The sequence below is a fragment of the Grampus griseus genome (assembly GCF_964374135.1).
Source record: "Grampus griseus genome assembly, chromosome: 1".
Classification (NCBI taxonomy): Eukaryota; Metazoa; Chordata; class Mammalia; order Artiodactyla; family Delphinidae; genus Grampus; species Grampus griseus.
Window position 1 is genome coordinate 27,527,404 of NC_139017.1, and position 24,276 is coordinate 27,551,679.

Below are 24,276 nucleotides of genomic sequence, written 5' to 3' on the forward strand. Positions count from 1 at the left end.
GCTAATAGCAAGTGTGGAGAAATTGGAAGCCTCATACAGTGCTGGTTGGAGTGTAAAATGGTACAGCTGCTTTGGAAAACAATATGGCAGGTCCTCAAAAGTTAAATATAGAGTTACCATATGACCCAGAAATTCCTCTCCTAAGTATATACCACAAAGGAATAAAAACTTATGTATACTCAAAAAAACTTATATATGATGTTCATAGTAGCATTATTCATAATTGCCAAAAAGTACAAGCAATAGAAATATCCATGAACTGACAATTGGGTAAATAAATATGGTACATTTTTACAATATAATGTTATTCAAAAATAATAAGAAATGAAGTACATCATGGATGAGCCTTAAAAACATTTCGTTAAATCACAAGAAGCCAGTCGTAAAGAACAATATATTGTATGATTCCATTTATGTGAAGTGCTTAGAACAGGCAGACAGACAGAAAGTACATTGGTAGATGCCTAGGGTTAGGGTTTCTCGTTGGGGTGATTAAAATGTTCTTAAATGTGCTTAAGTTACGGTGATGGTTGCACAATTTTGTGAACATACTAGGTATCGCTGACTTGTTCACATTAAAGGAGTACTGTGTGTGATATGTGAATTATATTCCAATAAAGCTGTTAAAATTGATATACATAAATAAATTAAATAACACTTCAGTCCATGTCAGATATTCCAGTAATCCCAAATCTTCTCTGGAAATGACTGCTGTGATGCATGGATTGTGGTATCTTGGCTCCCAGGGCAGAGGTTGGGCCTGAGCTCCTGTGGTGGGAGCGCTGAGTCCAAACAGCTGGACCAACAGAGAAGCTCAGACCCCAGGGAATCTTAATCGGAGCAAGGTCTCTTGGAGGTCCTCATCTCAGCACCAAGACCCAGCTCTACCCAACTGCCTGCAAACTCCAGTGCTGGATGCCGCAAGCCAAACAGCCAGTAAGACAGAAACACAGCCCCACCCATCAAAAAAAAAAAAAAAAAAAAAAAAAACAGTTGACAAAAACATTTTACAGATGGAGGAGCAAGGTAAAAACCTACAAGACCAAATAAAAGAAGAGGAAATAGGCAACCTACCTGAAAAAGAATACAGAGTAATGATAGTAAAGATGATCCAAAGTCACAGAAATAGAATGGAGGCACAGATCAAGAAAATACAAGAAATGGTTAACAAAGACCTAGTAGAACTAAAAACCAAACAAACAGTGAATAACAACACAATAACTGAAATGAAAACTACACTAGAAGGAATCAGTAGCAGAATAACTGAGACAGAAGAATGGATAAATGAGCTGGAAGATAGAATGGTGGAAATAACCACTGAGGAGCAGAATAAATAATGAAAAGAACTGAGGACAGTCTCAGAGACCTCTGGGACAATATTAAATGCAACAACATAACAAATTATAGGGGTCCCAGAAGAAGAATAGAAAGAGAAAGTGTCTGAGAAAATATCTGAAGAAATTATAGTTGAAAACTTCCCTAACATGGGAAAGGAAATAGCCACCCAAGTCCAGGAAGCACAGAGAGTCCCATATAGGGTAAACCTTAGGAGAAACACACCAAGACACATATTAATCAAACTAACAACAATTAAATTGAAAGAAAAAAAAATTTAAAACAGCAAGGGAAAAGCAACAAATAAAATACAAGGGAATCCCTATAAGGTTATCAGCTGATTTTTCAGCAGAAATGCTGCAGGTCAGAAGGCAGTGGCAGGATATATTTAAAGTGATGAAAGGGAAAAATGTACAACCAAGATTACTCTACCCAGCAAGGATCTCATTCAGATTCAACAGAGAAATCAAAAGCTTTACAGGCAAACAAAAGCTAAGATAATTCAGCACCACCAAACCAGCTTTACAACAAATGCTAAAGGAACTTCTCTAGGTGGGCAACACAAGAGAAGAAAAAGACCCAGAAAAACAAACCCCAAACAATTAAGAAAATGGTAATAGGAACATACATACCAATAATCGCCTTGAATGTAAATGGATTTAATACTCCAACCAAAAGATACAGACTGGCTGAATGGATACAAAAACAGGACCCATATATGCTGTCTTCAAGAGATCCACTTCAGACTTAGGGATACATACAGAATGAAAGTGAGGAGATGGAAAAAGCTATTCCATGCAAATGGAAATCAAAAGAAATCTGGAGTAGCAATACTCGTATCAGATAAAATAGACTTTAAAATAAAGACTTGTTACAAGAGACATGGAAGGACACTACATAATGATCAAGGGATTAATCCAAGAAGAAAACGTAATAATCATAAATATTTATGCACCCAACATAAGAGCACCTCACTACATAAGGCAAATGCTAACAGCCGTAAAAGGGGAAATCAACAGTAACACGATAATAGTGGTGGAATTTAACACCTTATGTACACCAATGGACAGATCATCCAGACAGAAAATAAATAAGGAAACAGAAGCTTTAAATAACACAATAGACCACATAGATTTAATTGATATTTATAAGACATTCCACCCGAAAGCAGTAGAATACTGCTTAAGCGCACAAGGAACATTCTCCAAGATAGATCACATCTTGTGTCACAAATCAAGCCTCGGAAATTGAAATCATATCAAGTATCTTTTTTGACCACAGTGCTATGAGATTAGAAATCAGTTAGAGGAAAAAAGCTGTAAATAACACAAACACATGGAGGCTAAACAGTGCGCTGCTAGAAAACTAAGAGATCACTGAAGAAATCAAAGAGGAAAGAAAAAAAGTACATAGAAACAAATGACAACAAAAACACAATGACTCAAAACTGTTTCCAAAACACAAGAAAAGCACTTCTAAGAGGGAAGTATGTAGCAATTGAATCTCACCTCAAGAAACAAGAAAAATCTCACATAAACAATCTAACCTTACACCTAAAGCAGCTAGAGAAAGAAGAACAAAGGAAACCCAAAATTAGCAAAGGGAAAGAAATCATAAAGATCAGAGCAGAAATAAATGAAATAGAAATGAAGAAAACAATAGCAAAGATCAATAAAAACAAAAGTTGGTTCTTTCAGAAGATAAACAAAATTGATAAACCTTTAGCCAGACTCATCAAGAAAAAAAGGGAGAGGACTCAATAAAGTTAGAAATGAAAAAGCAGAAATTACAACTGACACCACAGAAATACAAAGGATCATGAGACTAATATAAGCAACTATGTGCAAATAAAATGGACAACCTGGAAGAAATGGACAAATTACTGGAAATGTACAACATTCCAAGACTGAACCAGGAAGAAATAGAAAATATAAACAGACCAATCATAGGTACTGAAATTGAAACTGTGATTGAAAATCTTCCAACAAACAAAAGTCTAGGACCAGATCACTTCACTGGCGGATTCTATCAAATATTTAGAGAAGAGCTAACACCTATCCTTCTTAAACTCTTCCAAAAAATTGCAGAGGGAGGATCACTCCCAAACTCGTTCAACGAGGCCACCATCACCCTGATACCAAAACCAAAGATATCAGACAAAAAAATTACAGACGACTATCACTGATGAGCATAGATGCAAAAAGGTGCTTAGAGAGAAATGTATCACCTCTAATGCTTGTATTTGAAAAGAAGAAAGTTCTCTAGTCATTAAATTTCCATCTTAAGAAAGTAGAAAAGTAGAGTAAATTAATCCCAGAGTAATCCAAAAGAAGGAAACAATAGAGAGTAGAATTCAATTAAATAGAAAGCAGAAAAATAATAGGGAATAATCCATAAACAAAAGTTATTTCTTTGAAATAATAGAATCAAAAAATGTCTTGGAAGATTGTTAGGAAAAAATAGAAAAAAGAGGGAAGACACAAATTACTGATACTGACCCCTAGAAAACATTGGCAAACTTGAACAGCTCAATATCAATGAACAGTATTGAGTTTGAGTAAAAAATTTTTCCTGAAGAAAAACTCCAATTCCAGATGGCTTCACTGGTTACTTCTGTCAAGTATTTGAAGAGGAAATATTACCAAGCCTACACAATTAATTACATAAAATAATGGAGGTGGGAACCTTTCCCTTCTCATTTTATAAGGCTAGTGTCACCCTCATTCCAAAATATGGTCAGTGCTACCATAAGAAGAGAGAACTATATCAACAAAATATTAGCAAACCAAATCCAACAACACATAAAAAGATCATACACCATAACCAATTGGGATTCATCCCAAGTTCACAAGGATGGTTCAACATACACAAATCAGTCAATGTGGTACACCACATAAAAGCCAAAAACCACATGACCATCTCAATAGATGCAGAAAAAGCATTTGACAAAATTCAACATGTATTCATGATTAAAACTCTTACAAAAGTGGGTATAGAGGGAACATATCTCAAGATAATAAAAGTTATTCATGACAGACCTATAGCCAATATAATACTCAGTGGTGAAAAGCTCAAAGCTTTCCCACTAAAATCTGGAGCAAGACAAGGATACCCACTCGCACTTCTTCTATTCAGCATACTATTGGAAGTCCTAACCACGGCAGTCAAACATGAAGAAGAAATAAAAGGTATCCAAACTGGAATGCAAGAGGTCAAATTGTTATTGTATGCAGATGATAATATATTATATATACAAAACCCTAAAGACTCCACATAAAAACTACTAGAAATGATAAACGAACTCAACAAGGTAGCAGGATACAAGATTAACATACAGAAATTGGTTGCATTTCTTTTCACCAATGATGAACTATCAGGGAATATAAAAAAAAAATACCTTTAAAAATTGCACCCCCCAAAATAAAATACTTATGAATAAATTTGATCAAGGAGGTGAAAGACTTATACACTGAGAACTACAAAACATTAATAAGGGAAATTGAAGATAATTCAAAGAAATGGAAAGATATCCCATGCTCTTGGATTGGAAGAATTAATATTGTTAAAATGGCTATACTACTCAAAGCAATCTACAGATTTGATGCAATCCCTATCAAATTACCCATGACATTTTTCACAGAACTAGAACAAATAATCCTAAAATTCATATGGAACCATAAAAGACCCAGAATGACCAAAGCAATCCTGAAGAAAAAGAACAAAGCAGGAGGCATAACCCTCCCAGACTTCAGACAATACTACAAAGCTACAGTTATCAAAACAGTGTGGTATTGGCACAAAATCAGACATATGGATCAATGGAACAGTACAGAGAGCCCAGAAATAAACCCACACACCAGTTGTCAATTAATCTTCAACAAAGGGGGCAAGAATATACAACAGGGAAAAGACAATCTCTTCAGCAAGTGGTGTTGTGAAAGTTGGACAGCCGCATATAAATCAATGAAATTAGAACACATCCTCTCACCATACACAAAAATAAACTCAAAATGGCTTAAAGACTTAAACATAAGAAATGACGCCATAAAACTCCTAAAAGAGATCATAGGCTAAACATTCTCTGACATAAATCTTAACATTGTTTTCTTAGGTCAGTCTCCTAAGGCAATAGAAATAAAAACAAAAATAAACAAATGAGACCTAATCAAACTTACAAGCTTTTGCACAGCATAGGAAACGATAAACAAAACGAAAAGACAACTTACAAGAATGGGAGAAAATATTTTCAAATATTGCAACCAACAAGAGCTTAACTTCCAAAATATACAAACAGCTCATAACAACAACAAAACAAACAGCCTAGTCAAATAATGGGCAGAAGACGTAAATAGAGATTTCTCCAAAGAACAAATATAGATGACCAATAGGCATGTGAAAAGATGCTCAACATTGCTATTAGAGAATGCAAATCAAAACTGCAATGAGGTACCACCTCACACCAGTCAGAATGTCCATCATTAAAAAGTTACAAATAACAAATGCTGGAGAGGGTGTGGAGGAAAGGGAACCCTCCTACATTGTTGTTGGGAATGTAAGTTGGTGCAGCCACTGTGGAAAACGGTATGGAGGTATCTCAGAAATCTACAAACAGAATTAGCATATGATCCAGCAATCCCACTCCTGGGCATATATTCATACAAAAGTATAATTCAGGGCTTCCCTGGTGGCGTAGTGGTTGAGAGTCCACCTGCTGATGCAGGGGACACGGGTTTGTGCCCCGGTCCGGGAAGATCCCACATGCCACGGAGCGGCTACCCATGAGCCACGGCCGCTGAGCCTGCATGTCCGGAGCCTGTGCTCCACAACGGGAGAGGCCACAACAGTGAGAGGCTCATGTACTGCCAAAAAAAAAAAAAAAGTATAATTCAGAAAGCCATGTTCCCCTATGTTCATAGCAGCTGTATTCACAATAGCTAAGACATAGAAACAACCTAAATACCCATCGACAGATGAATGAATAAAGATGTGGTACATATATACAATGGAATACTACTCAGCCATGGAAAAGAATGAAATAATGCCATTTGCAGCAACATGGATGCGACTAGAGATTATCATACTAAGTGAAGTAAGTCAGAAAGAGAAAGACAAAATATGATATCGCTTATATGTGGAATCTAAAATATGACACAAATGAACCTATCTATGAAACAAAAACAGAATCTTAGACCTAGAGAACAGACTGGTGGTTGCCAAGGGAGAGGGAGTTGGGGGAGCGATAGAATGGCAGGTTGGGGTTAGCAGATGTAAGCTTTTATATATAGAATGGAGAAACAACAAAGTCCTACTATATAGCACAGGGAACTATGTTCAATATCCTATCATAAACCATAAAGGAAAAGAATACATTAAAAAAAAGCATGTATATATATTTAACTGTATTACTTTGCTATACAGCAAAATTAGCATTGTAAATCAACTATAGTTCACTAAAAATATTGATTTAAAAAAAGAAGTAGCCCAATGTACTTGTGACTATAGTCAATGCAAAATTTCTTAACAAAAGTTTGACAAATCAAATTCAAAAAATATGCAAGAAAAAGTTAATACATTATGACTAAATGGAGTTTATACTAGAATTCAGTTGTATTAACATCTGAAAATCATTCAACTAATTTCACTGTATTAATAGGATAAAAGAAAACTACATGGTGATTTCAACAGGTGCAGAAGAAGCATTTGAAAAAATTCAACACTCTTTCATAACAAAAACACTCAGCTGGCTAGGAATGGAAAGGAACTTACTCAACTTGATTAAGGTTATCTACAAACTACAGGTTAATAATACTCAAAGGTAAAAGGCTTGATATTTTCTCTCTTAACATGTGGAACAAAGAATGTCTGCTGTCACCACTTTTATTTAACATTGTACTGATGGTCTGTTCTAGTGCATTATAAGGCAAGAGAAAGAAATGAAAGGGAAACACACTGGAAAGGAAGAAGTAAATTGCTCTTATTTGTAGACAGTATGGTAGTATTTGTAGAAAATTCAGAAAAATAAAAGCTGGTAGAAATAGTAAATGAAATTATTAAGGCTATAGAATAAAAGGTCAACATAGAAAAAGCAATTGTATTTCTAAATACTAGCAAGAAAAATAAGAAAATGAAAAAAAATTTATACTTCCATAATAGCATAAAAGAATACTTAGAAATAAATTCAATTAAAGATTTGCAAGACATTTTCACAGAAAATTACAAAACACTGCATTAGAAAATTGAAGACCTAAATAAATGGAGAGCTATACCATGTTCATGGATTGGAAGACTTAGTTTATTAAGATGGCAATTTCCTCCAGATTGACCTATAGATTTAATGCAATTCTAACAGACTTTGTCTTAAGAAATCTGCAAACTGATTTTATTTCTATGGAAATAAATGATCCTTTATCTGATAGCACAAGTGTCAAAAAGTAAAAGCTTCATACTACTGCTCCTGAGATTTATTATTGAAGCTACAAACTGTGCCTATCATTTTTTAAAACAGAAACTTACCTACGATCTGGTAACAGTTTTTGCCTTTGAAAGCTTTTTCTTGGAACATCTGTTGGACCATAATAAAGAAACTGAGTATGTCAGTGATGGACTTACAATGGCTAAACAATACATTTTAAAAGTGTGGCAAAGTTTTGGGGGTTCATATACTTTATAGATAAGATGTGTGCAGAGAATTAAAATTTAACCATACTTTAAAAGGATTTTTAGTCAGTTTCCTTACAATCGTCTTCTCCGTCTCCCCTTCTCCTCCCCCTCCTCCTCCTCCTTCTTCTTTGTTAATATACCTCCAAATAAATGTTAGTATATCTTGAAGTAAAGATGGGGCTTATGTATTACTCTGGAATAGACTTTGTGTTGATTTGATATTTTATAAAAGAGAAATATTTGCATCATTACGATTCTTTATTAATGGGAATTTTTTCTTGTTTTTGTAGGGAAGAATGGACAGAAGCTATCCAGGCTGTAGCAGACAGACTCCAGAGGCAAGAAGAGGAGAGAATGAATTGTAGTCCAACTTCACAAATTGATAATATAGGAGAGGAAGAGATGGATGCTTCTACAACCCATCATAAAAGAAAGGTAAAAAAGAACATCTTACTCCCCTCCTCAGCACAACATTTATATGTGTAGAATAAATATGTTAACAACTGCCATTTGCAAAAACTGTTAGCCAGTTATCTTATGATATGCTATTACATTGGTGTGGATGGTTTTTAATCAGGTGACTCTTAAACCTGTCATTGTTAAAAACGAAATAATTGAAACATCACTTTATTTCAGTGTTTCAGCAATTACCACTGAATGCTGAAAGGGCTGTTAGGAAGTTGTGATTGATGTGCCATCATACTACTTTATAATTTGCATTTTTCCCTTATTGTTTTTAATACTATTTTAGAAACTTGGAAATAAAGTGTTTTCCCTAATATGGTCCTTTTCTATTTGGCATTCTGTGTTCTCCTGAAAGCAGAAGGTGAAATGGCTCTGGTATACTTCCTGCTTTGTGCCCCAGCCTCACTAATGTCAGCAGGAAAGCAAACAGTCTTGGAAATTATAGCTTTTTATTTTAGTGGCTGCTTCTGAGCCAATGAGAGAAATAGATTTTTTCTTCCCTCAGTGCTCCAGAATAATAATTGCCAATTTATATATTTATGAGAATTATAAATTATGTTTTTCATTGCTATAGAAAATTGCAAAGCAACTCCCTATGTAAAAAGTGGTATTTTAAGATTAAGGGTAAAAGTATTCAAGATAGATGAACATGCCATTTTTAATGTTAGAATATATTTGTTATAATAGATTTTAAATTAATCTTCAGGTAGGAAAATGCTAATTCTTAAGGTAATGATCCATGTAATTTGGTATTAGCACAGTGATTAAGAACTCTTTGGAGTTAAACTGCCTGAATTCAAATCCTCTTTTTCCTATGTGCTAACCATGGGAACTTGCTGAGCTTTACAGTTACAACTTAGATTTAGTTAATCATCCTTTCCTTACCTGAAATTTCTATTCTAATTAGAATAATATTCTATACTTGATCTTGGCCAAATGTCTGAGAACCCTGTATGTCTTCCTTGAAGAATAATCCTCTATTTGTTAGTTGAATTTTATCCCTGTTTTCTTTTGAATCACCTTAACAACGCTCTGCCCTTGTTCCTCAGGTACTGCAAAGAGAAAAATACAATCTAGCTTTACCCACCTTCTCAGAGAGAAAAAAGCTTCTTTTGCTCATGTATATGCACATGTACACAATTAATTTGAAATTTGACTATGCTTATAAATTTAAAGTCATATCCTGATTATTGTCACCCTTTGAGTAATAAACTACCTTGTTCAGTAACAAGCTAGACTGCTGCAGAACTTCTTAATAAGAAAGATTAATAGTAAGATGCTGTTTAGGCAGTTAGAGGTTGAAAGTGGGAAGTTTATAACACTCTAACTGGAAATACTGTTACTGATAGATGTAAGAATTTTGGAAATGAATATGAAAATTTGCAGAAGAACTTTGAATGAAGAGAGACAACCATTTTGAAAGATATAAAAATGGAAAACTATGGAAGATCCTTCTTTTTCTGTTAAGGCAGGTTGTAAATAATTATTAAAGCATAATACGTTTTCCTGTTTTTTTACCAGTGTTGATTATCTTAGAATTTATCACCTTCACTAATTATCACTTACAAAGATTTATTATATGCTTATTTTGTGCTAGGCTCTGAGCAGTACTTTTATATGTGTTATCTCATTTGATCCTCATAGGAATCATATGAGGTAGGTACTGTTATCCCATTTTACAGTTGAGTCCTATGATATTTAAAGAAGTTAAATATCTTATTCAAGCATATAATGACTTTACACACTATGCAACTTCAGTATGCAGTCTACTTTTTTTTGATTCACGTATCTTGAGCTTCTATAATCTCTATAATTGTTATAGTCATAACATAAACGAACTATATTAGAAACAAAATTATACAGATAGGCTCTCTTATATTTGTACTCTGTTTCTCAAAATAGTATGTCAAATTGTTGCATTTACACAGTGCTTGCATATTAGTTAATTTCATTTTATATTAGAGCACCCTTGGAAAAATCAGTAGAATTTTAATATTATAGAATACTGGTAGAAAGTGAGGTTTTTGTTGTCCTACTGCTTGAGTTCATGTCCTGGGTCTACAGTGTGTGTAATTGTGGGGAAAGTCCCTTAATCTTTCTGTCCTTTAGTCCCTTCATCTATAAAAGGAAGATAACAGTGGTACTTACCTCATAGAGTTGTGAGGATTAACATATAGTTTGGAATATATGTGAAGTACGTATATACTAAGTGCTCAATGAATATTAGCTATTATTAGCTAGTATTCTACTTTATCCACATAAAGATAATTAAACATTCACACATTTTTAAACTGGAGTCTCCTAGAATTCTCTTGTTGAAAGTAAGCCTCCAAAATGAAAAATTAATAGAAGTATTTTGAATTTGTGAGGTCGGGGTCTATTGTCTTATTTAGCCTATATCTTATTTCCATTGTAATTTAAAATTTTTATTTAATATGAAATAGTATAAAAAGTTTGAAATAACAAAGAGTCCAGAAAAAGAACATTTGTACCACTAACTATGCTATAACAATCATAATAACTTGGTTCAAAAGGGTGAAATATTACTATCACTTCCTTAAGATGACTCTAAAACTACAGTTGACACATGAACAACACAGAAGCTTGGTGAGCTGCCCTCTGCACAGTTAAAATTAAGTTATAGTTAAAATAAGTTATAGTCGGCCCTCTGTGTCCCAGTTCTCCCTATCTGTGGTTCCTCTGATGCAACATTTCCTCCATATGCACTCTTGTTTTGTATCTGTGGCTCTGCATTTGAGGATTCAACGAACAGTGGATCAAAAAAAATGAGTAGGAAAAAATCCACATGTAAATGGATCCACAGAACTCAAACCCATGTTGTTCAAGAGTCAGCTATATATCCTTTATGAATTTCAGTTATAAAAAGAATGTACAAGTTCAGATTACTTTAAATTTTAGATTGTAAACACAAATATTTTCAGATAAGAATATCCTTCTCTAAGAGATAGCTTCAGGATGGCGGAGGAGTAAGGCATGTAGCTCACCTTCCTCTCCACGAATACATCAAAAATACATTTACATGAGGAACAGCTCCTACAGAACATGCACTGAACGCTGGCAGAAGACCTCAGACTTCCCAAAAGGCAAGAAACTCCCCACATACATGGCTGTGTGGCTAACAGGGTCTTGGTGCTCCGTCCAGGTGTCAAGCCTGAGCCTCTGAGGTGGGAGAGCCGAGTTCAGGACATTCGTCCACCAGAGACCTCCCGGCCCCATGTAATATCAAATGGCGAAAGCTCTCTTAGAGATCTCCACCTCAACAGGAAGAGCCAGCTACACTCAACAACCAGCAAGCTACAGTGCTGGACACCCTATGCCAAACAACTAGCAAGACAGGAACACAACCCTACCCATTAGTGGGAAGGCTGCCTAAAATCATAATAAAGTCACAGACACCCCAAAACACACCAGCAGATGTGGACATTCCATCCAAAAACAACAGAATACACTTTCAAGTGTTCATGGAACATTCTCCAGGATAGATTATATCTTGGTCACAAATCAAGCCTTGGCAAATTCAAGAAAATTGAAATCATATCATGTATCTTTTCTGACCACAACGCTATGAGACTAAATATCAATTACAAGAAAAAAATCTGTGAAAAATACAAATACATGGACGCTAAACAATACTACTAAATAACCAAGATATCACTGAAGAAATCAAAGAGGAAATCAAAAAATACCTAGAAACAAATGACAATGAAAACACGAGGACCCAAAACCTAAGGAATTCAGCAAAAGCAGTTCTAAGAGGGAAGTTTATAGCAATACCTACCTCAAAAAACAAGAAACATCTCAAATAAACAACCTAACCTTACACCTGAAGCAGTTAGAGAAAGAAGAACAAAAAAACCCCAAATTTAGAAGAAGGAAAGAAATCATAAAGATCAGATCAGAAATAAATGAAAAAGAAATGAAGGAAACAATAGCTAAGATCAAAAAAACTAAGAGCTGGTTCTTTGAGAACATAAACAAAATTAATAAACCATTAGCCAGACTCATCAAGAGAAAAAGGGAGAAGACTCAAATCAATAGAATTAGAAATGAAAAAGGAGACATAACAACTGACACAGCAGAAATACAAAGGATCATGAGGGATGACTACAAGCAACTCTATGCTAGTAAAATGGGCAACCTGGAAAAAATGGACAAATTCTTTAAAAGCACAACCTTCTGAGACTGAACCAGGAAGAAATAGAAAAAATGAACAGACTGATCACAAGCACTGAAATTGAAACTGTGATTTAAAAATCTTCCAACAAACAAAAGCCCAGGACCAGATGGCTTCACAGGCGAATTCTATCAAACATTTAGAGAAGAGCTAACACCTATCCTTCTCAAACTCTTCCAAAATATAGCAGAGGGAGGAACACTCCCAAACTCATTCTATGAGGCCACCATCACCCTGATAGCAAAACCAGACAGATGTCACAAGAAAAGGAAACTACAGGCCAATATCACTGATGAACATAGATGCATAAATCCTCGAAAAAATACTAGCAAACAGAATCCAACAGCACATTAAAATGATCATACACCATGATCAAGTGGGGTTTATCCCAGGAACGCAAGGATTTTTCAATTTACACAAATCAATCAACGTGATACACCATATTAACAAATTGAAGGAGAAAAACCATATGATCATCTCGATAAAAGCTTTCACAAGAAAAAGCTTTTGACAAAATTCAAAATTTTGAACTTTTGATAATTGATTAATGATAAAAACCCTCCAGAAAGTAAGCATAGAGGGAACTTACCTCAACATAATAAAGGCCATGTATGCCACAGCCAACTTTGTTCTCACTGGTGAAAAACTGAAACCATTTCCACTAAGATCTAGAACAAGACAAGGTTGCCCCTCTCACCACTATAATTCAACATAGTTTTGGAAGTGTTAGCCACAGCAATCAGAGAAGAAAAAAAAATGAATCCAAATCAGAAAAGAAGAAGTAAAACTCTCACTGTTTGCAGATGACATGATACTATACATAGAGAATCCCAGAGATGCTACCAAAAAACTACTAGAGCTAATCAATGAATTTGGTAAAGTAGCAGGATACAAAATTAATGCACAGAAATCTCCTGCATTCCTATACACTAATGATGAAAAATATGAAGGAGAAATTAAGGAAACACTCCCATTTACCACTGCAACAAAAAGAATGAAATACCTAGGAATAAACCTACCTAAGGAGACAAAAGACCTGTATGCAGAAAACTATAAGACACTGATGAAATAAATTAAATACAAACAGATGGAGAGATATACCATGTTCTTGGATTGGAAGAATCAACATTGTGAAAATGACTATACTACCCAAAGCAATCTACAGATTCAGTGCAATCCCTATCAAACTACGAATGGCATTTTTCACAGAACTAGTACAAAACATTTCACAATTTGTATGAAAACACAAAAGACCCCAAATAGCCAAAACAATCTTGAGAAAGAAACCCGGAGCTGGAGGAATCGAGTTCCCTGACTTCAGACACTACTACAAAGCTACAGTAATCAAGGCAGTATGGTACTGGCACAAAAACATAAATATAGGTCAATGGAACAGGATAGAAAGCCCAGAGATAAACCCCCACACAAATGGTCACCTTATCTTGATAAAGGAGGTAAGAATATACAATGGAAAAAAACAGCCTCTTCAATAAGTGGTGCTGGGAAAACTGGACAGGTACATGTAAAAGAACGAAATTAGAACACTCCTTAATACCTTACACAAAAATGAACTCAAAATGGAGTAAAGACCTAAATGTAAGGCCAGGCACTATCAAACTCTTAGAGGAAAACAGGAAGAACACTCTAAGACATACATCACAGCAAGATCGTTTTTGACCCACCTCGCAGAGAAATGGAAATAAAAACAAAAATAAAAAAATGGGACCTAATGAAACTTAAAACTTATGCAAAGCAAAGGAAAACATAAACAAGATGAAAAGACAACCCTCAGAATGGGAGAAAATATTTGCAAACGAAGATGACAAAGGATTAATCTGCAAAATACACAGGCAGCTCATGCAGCTCAATATCAAAAAAACAAACAACTCAATCCAAAAATGGGCAGAAGATCTAAATAGACATTTCTCCAAAGGAGATATACAGATTGCCAGCAAACACGTGAAAGGATTCTCGGTATCACTAATCATTAGGAAATGCAAATAAAAATCACAATGAGGTATCACCTTACAGTAGTCAGAATGGCCATCATCAAAAATTCTACAAACAGTAAATGCTGGAGAGGGTGTGGGTGTGGAGAAAAGGGAACCGTTTTGCACTGCTGGTGGGAATGTAAATTGATAGAGCCAGTATGGTGAACAGTATGGAGGTTCCTTAAAAAACTAAAAATAGAACTACCATTTGACCCAGCAATCCCACTACTGGGCATATACCCTGAGAACACCATAATTCAAAAAGAGTCATGTACCACAATGTTCATTGCAGCTCTATTTACAATAGCCAAGACATGGAAGCAACCTAAGTGTCCATCGACAGATGAATGGATAAAGAAGATGTGACAAATATATACAATGGAATATTACTGAGCCATAAAAAGAAACAAAATTGAGTTATTTGTAGTGAGCTTGTTGGACCTAGAATATGTCATACAAGAGTGAAGTAAGACAGAAAGAGAAAACAAATACCATATGCTAACACATGTATATGGAATCTAAAAAAAAAAATTAAAAACTGGTTCTGTATAACCTAGGGGCAGGACGGGAAGGAATAAAGACACAGACGTAGATAATGGGCTTGAGGAAACGGGGAAGGGTAAGGGTAAGCTGGGACGAATGAGAGAGTGGCATGGACATATATATACTACCAAATGTAAAATAGCTAGCTAGTGGGAAGCAGCACATAGCACAGGGAGATCAGCTTGGTGCTTTGTGTCCACTTGCAGGGGGCATAGGGTGGGTGGGAGGGAGACACAAGAGGGAAGAGATATGGGGATGTATATTTATGTAAAGCTGATTCACTTTGTTATATAGCAGAAATTAACACACCATTGTAAAGCAATTATACTCCAATAAAGATGTTTTTAAAAAATGAATATCCTTCTCATAATTTACAGAATATATTTTCTTCTTTGTTCACTTTTTGACAAATGGGCACTAGGATGAAGAGAATACCTACTGATTATGGTAGCTATGCTGAGAATTGTCTTAACTGCTCTCTGTTACATTGATCAGACAGATGTGGTAGAGTATTGCCATAGTGTCTGCTCTACAGCTTGAAACTCTTGGAGAGGGAAGGATACTGGTGGTGGAGAGAAGAGGCAAAGGCCTTGCAACCAGATTCAAGTGCTAATCTTTGTTTAAATTAAAGATGATTTTTCAAAGGAATTTGATTACAGCCGTGGTCCCCAACCCCCCCTCATCCACACACACCCCCGCCCCCGCCAGGCCGCACAGCAGGAGGTGAGCAGCGGGTGAGCGAGCGAAGCTTCATGTGTCACTCCCCATTGCTCCCCATCGCTTGCATTACTGCCTCAACCATCCCTCCCACCCTCAGTCCGTGTTAAAATTGTCTTCCACGAAATAATTACACAAAAATGAAGGTTGGGGTCTGCTGGACTAGAGGACGCAGGAATGCTTAATCTTGGTCTGCCAAGCTGCCATTATCTATACCCTATCATGTATGTGAAGCGGCACAGCATAAAAGGATTAACAGTCAAATGGGAATAAAAATTCTGCTTAGTTTTCAAGTAACCAATGTAGGCCTCTCTGGGAGCAGCTGTTTATCATCTCATGACTTAGGTAAGAAGTATAATCAGTACCTCCTATATTCCCATTATGTCTGATTCCAGTTCTTGGAATTTTCTTACTTACTGCCTGACTACCATAACTGATAACAATGGCTAGCATACAGAGGAGAGGAATAAAAGAACAGACCTGCTGAAATCAAGTGATCTCTCACTTCCTACTCAGAGGGAGGAGCAGCATAATCAGTGTTGTAGAAGTTGACTAATAAGATTAGAGCTTCCCCTTCCTTGGGCAAAAGCACTAGAGGAAGCGGGCAGAGAGGTGAACTTCTTGAAAGCCTCCTTTCACTCCATGGGCCTTATTTGGTTTATCTCTTACATTGTAAATATATGTGGAATTAATCTTTTTTGACCAAATATGCTAAAACCATTGTATTTTTTTCCTTGTATTCCTCTTCAATTATATATAAATATTTGTAACCTAATTTGGGGGCTAGAAAATCTTTTTCTTACATTCTAGTGTGTGTGATTTGAATATACTTATTAAGTATACTTTTTGTATATGCACATGCATCTCTTAACCTAAAACAGCCACGTTGATATGTGAGACATTATGTAAAAGAAAGAGTATAACTCTGTAAAATATTTCCCTAATAAATTCTTAGGTTTGGGTTTTAGAGGGTTAATTTTTCTGGAGAGTGTCTTATGCTCTTAAAAAAATTTTTTTTATTGAAATATTGTTGATTTATAATATTGCACTAGTTTCAGCTCTTATTTTTAAACTTTTTTTATTGAAGTGTAGCTGATATACGGTATTGTGTTAGTTGATTTACAATTTGTGTTGGTTTCCCCTTTGGTAACCATAGATTGTTTTCTATGTCTGTGAGTCTGTTTCTGTTTTGGAAATAATTCATTTGTACTTTTTAAAAAGTTTCCACATATAAGTGATGTAATATTTGTATTTCTCTGACTTACCTTCACTTAGTATGATAATCTCTAGGTCCATCCACGTTGTTGCAAATGGCATTATTTTGTTCTTTTTTCATGGCTGAGTAATATTCCATTGTGGTGTGTGTGTGTGTGTGTGTGTGTGTGTGTGTGTGTGTGTGTGTGTGTGTGTGTATCATATCTTTATCCATTCATGTGTTGATGGACACTTAGTTTGCTTCTATATCTTGGCTATTGTAAATAGTATGTTATGCTCTTATTTTTAATTAAAATCTTATTGTGTCTTTTCCCTTAACACCATCCAAAAGAGGAAAATAGTTCACATTTCATTTGTAAAGACTAGATAATCACCGTGTATACCGCACTGAAGATGAACATTTGGTATCAAAGATAATTTTAAAATTTTCCAAAGTTTTATCAAAAGAGATATGATAAATGTTTCTGATTTTATCATATAGTAATATAAATTTTATATAATAATGTAAATTTTTGTTAGTAATATAAGTTTCCATGTAAATTCCTCTTTTTTTTTTAAGATTGACGTACTGACAGAAGCTATGAAATTTAGCGTTAAGTCTGTCATCCTTTTTTAAAACCTCCTTGTCCCTAAGAATTACAATCCTTAAAGAATATAGTACTACTTCATTATCATATATTGCTTTTCATGTGAAAATGTCATAAAGAAATTTACAACTTATTTTCTAATTTTTATCCCCAGAATTCATTTTCAGTTTATATGATATTTAGTAATGGGACACAGCGAGTATCATTTTCCAGTGTTTTTAGATATAAAATTAGGTGATTACTGTTCAAATGAAGTTGTGAGCAATAAAAATAACATTATGCCTTATTTATGAGAATAATGTCTCTCAATTCTTCACTGCTGTGAAGTAAAGTTCCCAAGTTTAATATCTTAAAACAATGACAGTATATAATTTCTTCTGATTTTGTGGTTTGCCTGGGCAATTCTGCTGGTCTCAGTTGGACTTTTCAAGCAGCTGCATTCAGCTGGCACATGGACTGGGCTGGAAAATCCATGAAAGCCGTTCTCCCATGTCTGGATTTTTGGTTCTCCTCCAGTGAGCTCTCTCTTCATGTGATGTCTCATATTCCAGGGCCTCTCCATATGGCCTTTCTCTTCAGCAGATAGCCTGGACTTCCTTACAGCATGAGAGCTGACTTTTAAGAATGAAACTTTTCCAAGAGGGAGAAAGCATACGCTCCCAGACTTAAAGGCTAAGTCCGGAACTGGCACTCTATCACTTTGATGGTATTTTGTGTTTAAAGCTGGACACAAAGCCAGCCCAGGGAGAGGGAAAGTTGACTTCACTTCTTCATGGGAGGAATGGCATGTACATACAGGGAGTCGGGGCTGGAGGAATTAGTGTCTGCCATTTTTGGAGACTACCTAGCACAAAGAGCTTTGTGGTAATATAGTATTACTTGATTTTTAAAAACTTGTTAATGAAAATGAAATTACTTAGTATTACCCACTGTTTGTTCAAATAACACTAGTTCTGTTAACTCTATTCTGTATATTTAGAGTGACATCTTTGGGTTTTAGTTGAATTAATAAATATACTTGGTTATTTTCCCTATCTCTTGCTACTTTTCTTTGAATTAGAGATGCTACTGAATGATTAAGACAGTGTAACTTGACATTTGGGGAAATTACCAAGATTATAGATAGCAAATATTATTGAAAAGGAGTGAAGGCATTCATTTCTAAAATTTTTAGAATTTCTACATGTATCTACAGACATATTCACCAGTGAACCATCTGGTCCTAGTTTTCTTGTTGAAAGGTTTTTGACCACAAATTCAATTTCCTTGATAGATATAGGATATTCAAGTTACCTATTTCTTCTTGAGTAACCTTTGAATTTGAACCTTTCAAGGAATTTGTTCACTTCATATAAGTTGTTGATTTTATGAACGTAAAGTTGTTTATAATACTCCCTTGGGATCTTTTCAGTATCTGTAGAAACTGTAATGATGTTACCTCTCTCATTCCTGATATTGGTTATTTGCATCCTCTTGCTTTCTTTTTCTGAATAATCTGGCTAGAGATGTATCAATTTTATTGATTTTCTCAAAGAACGAGCTTTTGGTTACATCAGTTTTTCATTCTTCTTATTTTTTTTGCATTTTTTAATTGGAGTATAGTTGATTTACAATGTTGTGTTAGTTTCTGCTGTAAAGCAGAGTCAGTTATGCATATACATATATCCACTCTTTTTTAGATTCTGTTCCCACATAGGTCATTATAAAGTACTGAATAGAGTTCCTTGTGCTCTTCTTCAGGTTCTTATTATTTATCTGTTCTATATATGGTATGTACATGTCAAATTTGATTCTCCCAATTTATCCCTTTCCCTCCCTTACACCCTGATAACCACAAGTTTATTTTCGACATCTGTGACTCAACTTCTATTTTGTAAATGGGTTCATTTGTACCATTTCTTTAGATTCCACATATAAATGATATCATATGATGTTGTTTTCTCTGTCTGACTTACTTCACTCAGTATGACAAACTCTAGATCCAACCATGTCGCTGAAAGTGGCATTATTTCATTCTTTCTTATGGCTGAGTAATATTCCATTGTATATATGAACCACCTCTTCCTTACCCATTCCTCCATTTATGGATATTTAGGTTGCTTCCATGTCCTGGCTGTTGTAAATAGTAATGCAGTGAACATTGGGGTGCATGTATCTTTTCGAATTATGGTTTTTCTCTGGGTATATGCCCAGGAATGGGATTGCTGGATCCTATGGTAGCTTTATTTTTAGTTTTTTAAGGAATCTTCATACTGTTCTCCATAGTGGCTGTACCGGTTTACATTCCCACCAACAGTGCAAGAGGGTTCCGTTTTCTCCACACCCTCTCCAGCATTTCTTCTTTCTAAATTTTTTAATGATGTCCATTCTGACCCATGTGAGATGGTACCTCATTGTACTTTTGGTTTGCATTTCTCTAATAATAAGTGATGTTGAGCAACTTTTCATCTGTCTCTTGGTCATTTGTATGTCTTCTTTGGAGAAATACCTGTTCAGATCTTTGGCCCATTTTTTAAATGGGTTTGTTTTTTTGATACTGAGCTGTATGAGCTCTTTGTATGCTTTGGAGATTTGGAGATTAATCCCTTGTCCGTTGCTTCGTTTGTAGATATTTTCTCCCATTCTATGGGTTTTCTTTTCGTTTTGTTTATGGTTTCCTTTGCTGTGCAAAAGCTCTTATGTTTAATTAGATCACATTTATTTTTGTTTTTATTTTCATAACTTTCAGAGGTGGATCAAAAAAGCCGTTGCTGCCATTTATGTCAGAGAGTGTTCTGCCCATGTTTTTCTCTAAGAGTTTTATAGTATCTGGTGTTACATTTAGGTCTTTAATGCATTTGGATTTATTTTTGTGTATGGTGTTAGAGAATGTTCTAATTTCATTCTTTTACATCTAGTTGTCCAGTTTTCCCAGTGTCTCTTATTGAGAATTCCTCCATTGTGTATTCTTGCCTCCTTTATCATAGATTAGGTGAATATAGGTGTGTGGTTTATCTCTGTACTTTCTATCCCGTTCCATTGATCTATATTTCTGTGTTTTTGTGACAGTACCATACTGTTTTGATGACTGTAGCTTTGTAGTACAGTCTGAAGTCAGATAGCCTGATTCTCCCAGCACCGTTTGTCTTTCTTGGGATTGTTTTGGCTATACATGGGCTTTTCTGTTTCCATACAAATTTTAAAATTTTTTGTTCTAATTCTTTGAAAAATGCCATTGATAATTTGATAGGAATTACATTGAATCTGTAGATTGCCTTGGACAGTATAGTCATTTTGACCACATTGATTCTTCCAATGCAAGAACACGGTCTCTTTTTCCAATGGTTTGCAGTGTCTTCAGTTTCTTTCATCAGTGTCTTAGAGTTTTCAGACTTCATGTCTTTTGTCTCCTTAGGTAGGTTTATTCCTAGATATTTTATTCTTTTTTGATACAATGGTAAATGGGATTGTTTTGTTAAAATCTCTTTCTGATCTTTGTCTTTAGTATATAGAAATGCAACAGCTTTCTATGTATGAGTTTTGTGACCTGCAACTTTACCAAATTCATTGATTAGTTCTATTAGTTTTCTGGTAGCATTTTTAGGATTTTTGATGTATAGTATCATGCAAACAGTGAGAGTTTTATTTTTTTAACATCTTTATTGGAGTATAATTGCTTTACAACGGTGTGTTAGTTTATGCTTTATAACAAAGTGAATCAGTTATACATATACATATGTTCCCATATCTCTTCCCTCGTGCATCTCCATGCTTCCCACGCTCCCTATCCCACCCCTCTAGGTGGTCACAAAGCACCGAGCTGATCTCCCTGTGCTATGCGGCTGCTTCCCACTAGCTATCTATTTTACGTTTGGTAGTGTATATATGTCCATGCCACTCTCTCACTTTGTCACAGCTTAAACTTCCCCCGCCCCATATCCTCAAGTCCATTCTCTGTTAGGTCTGTGTCTTTATTCCTGTCTTACCCCTGGGTTCTTCATGACATTTTTTTCTTTTGCAGATTCCATATATATGTGTTAGCATACGGTATTTGTCTTTCTCTTTCTGACTTACTTCACTCTGTATGACAGCTTCTAGGTCCATCCACCTCACTACAAATAACTCAATTTCGTTTCTTTTTATGGCTCAGTAATATTCCATTGTATATATGTGCCACATCTTCTTATTCCATTCATCCGATGATGGACACTTAGGTTGCTTCCATGTCCTGGCTATTGTAAATAGAGCTGCAATGAACACTTTGGTACATGACTCTTTTTGAATTATGGTTTTCTCAGGGTATATGCCCAGTACTGGGATTGCTGGGTCATATGGTAGTTCTATTTTAATTGTTTAAGGAACCTCCATACTGTTCTCCATAGTGGCTGTACCAATTCACATTCCCACCAGCATTGCAAGAGTGTTCTCTTTTCCCCACACCCTCTCCAGCATTTATTGTTTCTAGATTTTCTGATGATGACCATTCTGACTGGTATGAGATGATATCTCATTGTAGTTTTGATGTGCATTTCTCTAATGATTATTGATGTTGAGCATTCTTTCATGTATTTGTTGCCAATCTGTATATCTTCTTTGGAGAAATGTCTATTTAGGTCATCTGCCCATTTTTGGATTCGGTTGTTTGTTTTTTTGTTATTGAGCTGCATGAGCTGCTTGTAAATTTTGGAGATTAATCCTTTGTCAGTTGCTTCATTTGCAAATATTTTCTCCCATTCTGAGAGTTGTCTTTTGGTCTTGTTTATGGTTACCTTTGCTGTGCAAAAGCTTTGAAGTTTCATTAGGTCCCATTTCTTTATTTTTGTTTTTATTTCTATTTCTCTAGGAGATGGGTGAAAAACGATCTTGCTGTGATTTATGTCATAGAGTGTCCTGCCTATGTTTTCCTCTAAGAGTTTGAGAGCTTCTGGCCTTACATTTAGGTCTTTAATCCATTTTGAGCTTATTTTTGTGTATGGTGTTAGAGAATGTTCTACTCTCATACTTTTACATGTACCTGTCCAGTTTTCCTAGCACCACTTATTGAAGAGGCTGTCCTTTCTACACTGTACATTCCTGCCTCCTTCATCAAAGACAAGGTGACCATATGTGCATGGGTTTATCTCTGGGCTCTCTATCCTGTTCCATTGATCTATCTTTCTGTTTTTGTGCCAGTACCATATTGTCTTGATTACTGTAGCTTTGTAGTATAGTCTAAAGTCAGGGAGCCTGATTCCTCCAACTCCGTTTTTCATTCTCAAGATTGGTTTGACTATTCGGGGTCTTTTATGTTTCCATACAAATTGTGAAGTTTTTTGTTGTAGTTCACAGAAAAATGCCAATGGTAGTTTGATAGGGATTGAATTGAATCTGTAGATTGCTTTGGGTAGTATAGTCATTTTCACAATGTTGATTCTTCCAATCCAAGAACATGGTATATCTCTCCATCTATTTGTATCATCTTTAATTTCTTTCATCAGTGTCTTTTAATTTTCTTCATACTGGTCTTTTGTCTCCTTAGGTAGGTTTATTCCTAGGTATTTTATTCTTTTTGTTGCGATGGTAAATGGGAGTGTCTTCTTGATTTCACTTTCAGATTTTTCATCATTAGTGTATGCCAGAGTGTAATGCCAGAGATTTCTGTGCATTAATTTTGTATCCTGCTACTTTACGAAATTCATTGATTAGCTCTAGTATTTTTCTGGTACCATCTTTAGCATTCTTTCTGTAGAGTATTATGTCATCTGCAAACAGTGACAGATTTACTTCTTTTCCGATTTGGATTCCTTTTATTTCCTAATTCTTCTCTGATTTCTGAGGCTAAAACTTCCAAAACTATGTTGAATAATAGTGGTGAGAGTGGGCAACCTTGTCTTGTTCCTGATCTTAGTGGAAATGGTTTCAGTTTTTCACCATTGAGGACGATGTTGGCTGTTGGTTTGTCATATATGGCCTTTATTATGTTGTGGAAAGTTCCCTCTATGCCTACTTTCTGCAGGGTTTTTATCATAAATGGGTGTTGAATTTTCTCGAAAACTTTCTCTGCATCTGTTGAGATGATCATATGGTTTTTCTCCTTCTATTTGTTAATATGGTGTATCACGTTGATTGATTTTGCATATATTGAAGATCCTTGCATTCCTGGAATAAACCCCACTTGATCATGGTGTATGATCCTTTTAGTGTGTTGTCGGATTCTGTTTGCTAGTATTTTGTTGAGGATTTTTGCATCTATGTTCATCAGTGCTATTGGCCTGTAGTTTTCTTTCTTTGTGACATCCTGGTCTGGTTTTGGTATCAGGATGATGGTGGCCTCATAGAATGAGTTTGGGAGTGTTCCTCCCTCTGCTATATTTTGGAAGAGTTTGAGAAGGATAGGTGTTAGCTCCTCTCTAAGTGTTTCATAGAATTTGCCTGTGAAGCCGTCTAGTCCTGGGCGTTTGTTTGTTGGAAAATTTTTAATCACAGTTTCAATTTCAGTGCTCGTGATTGGTCTGTTCATATTTTCTATTTCTTCCTGATTCAGTCTTGGCAGGTTGTGCATTTCTAAGAATTTGTCCATTACTTCCAGGTTGTCCATTTTATTGGCATA

General features: G+C 35.4%; 1 protein-coding gene across 2 annotated transcripts in view; it reads left to right on the top strand.

Moving 5' to 3' along the window:
• AKT3 (AKT serine/threonine kinase 3) overlaps nucleotides 1-24,276 on the top strand; it is a 396,602-nt gene that overhangs the window by 201,725 nt on the left and 170,601 nt on the right. For both annotated transcript variants that reach the window (XM_082663744.1, XM_082663743.1), the window contains exon 5: nucleotides 8,286-8,430. In XM_082663744.1, the coding sequence (XP_082519870.1) occupies nucleotides 8,286-8,430 (145 nt within the window). The remainder of the gene's footprint in view (nucleotides 1-8,285; nucleotides 8,431-24,276) is intronic.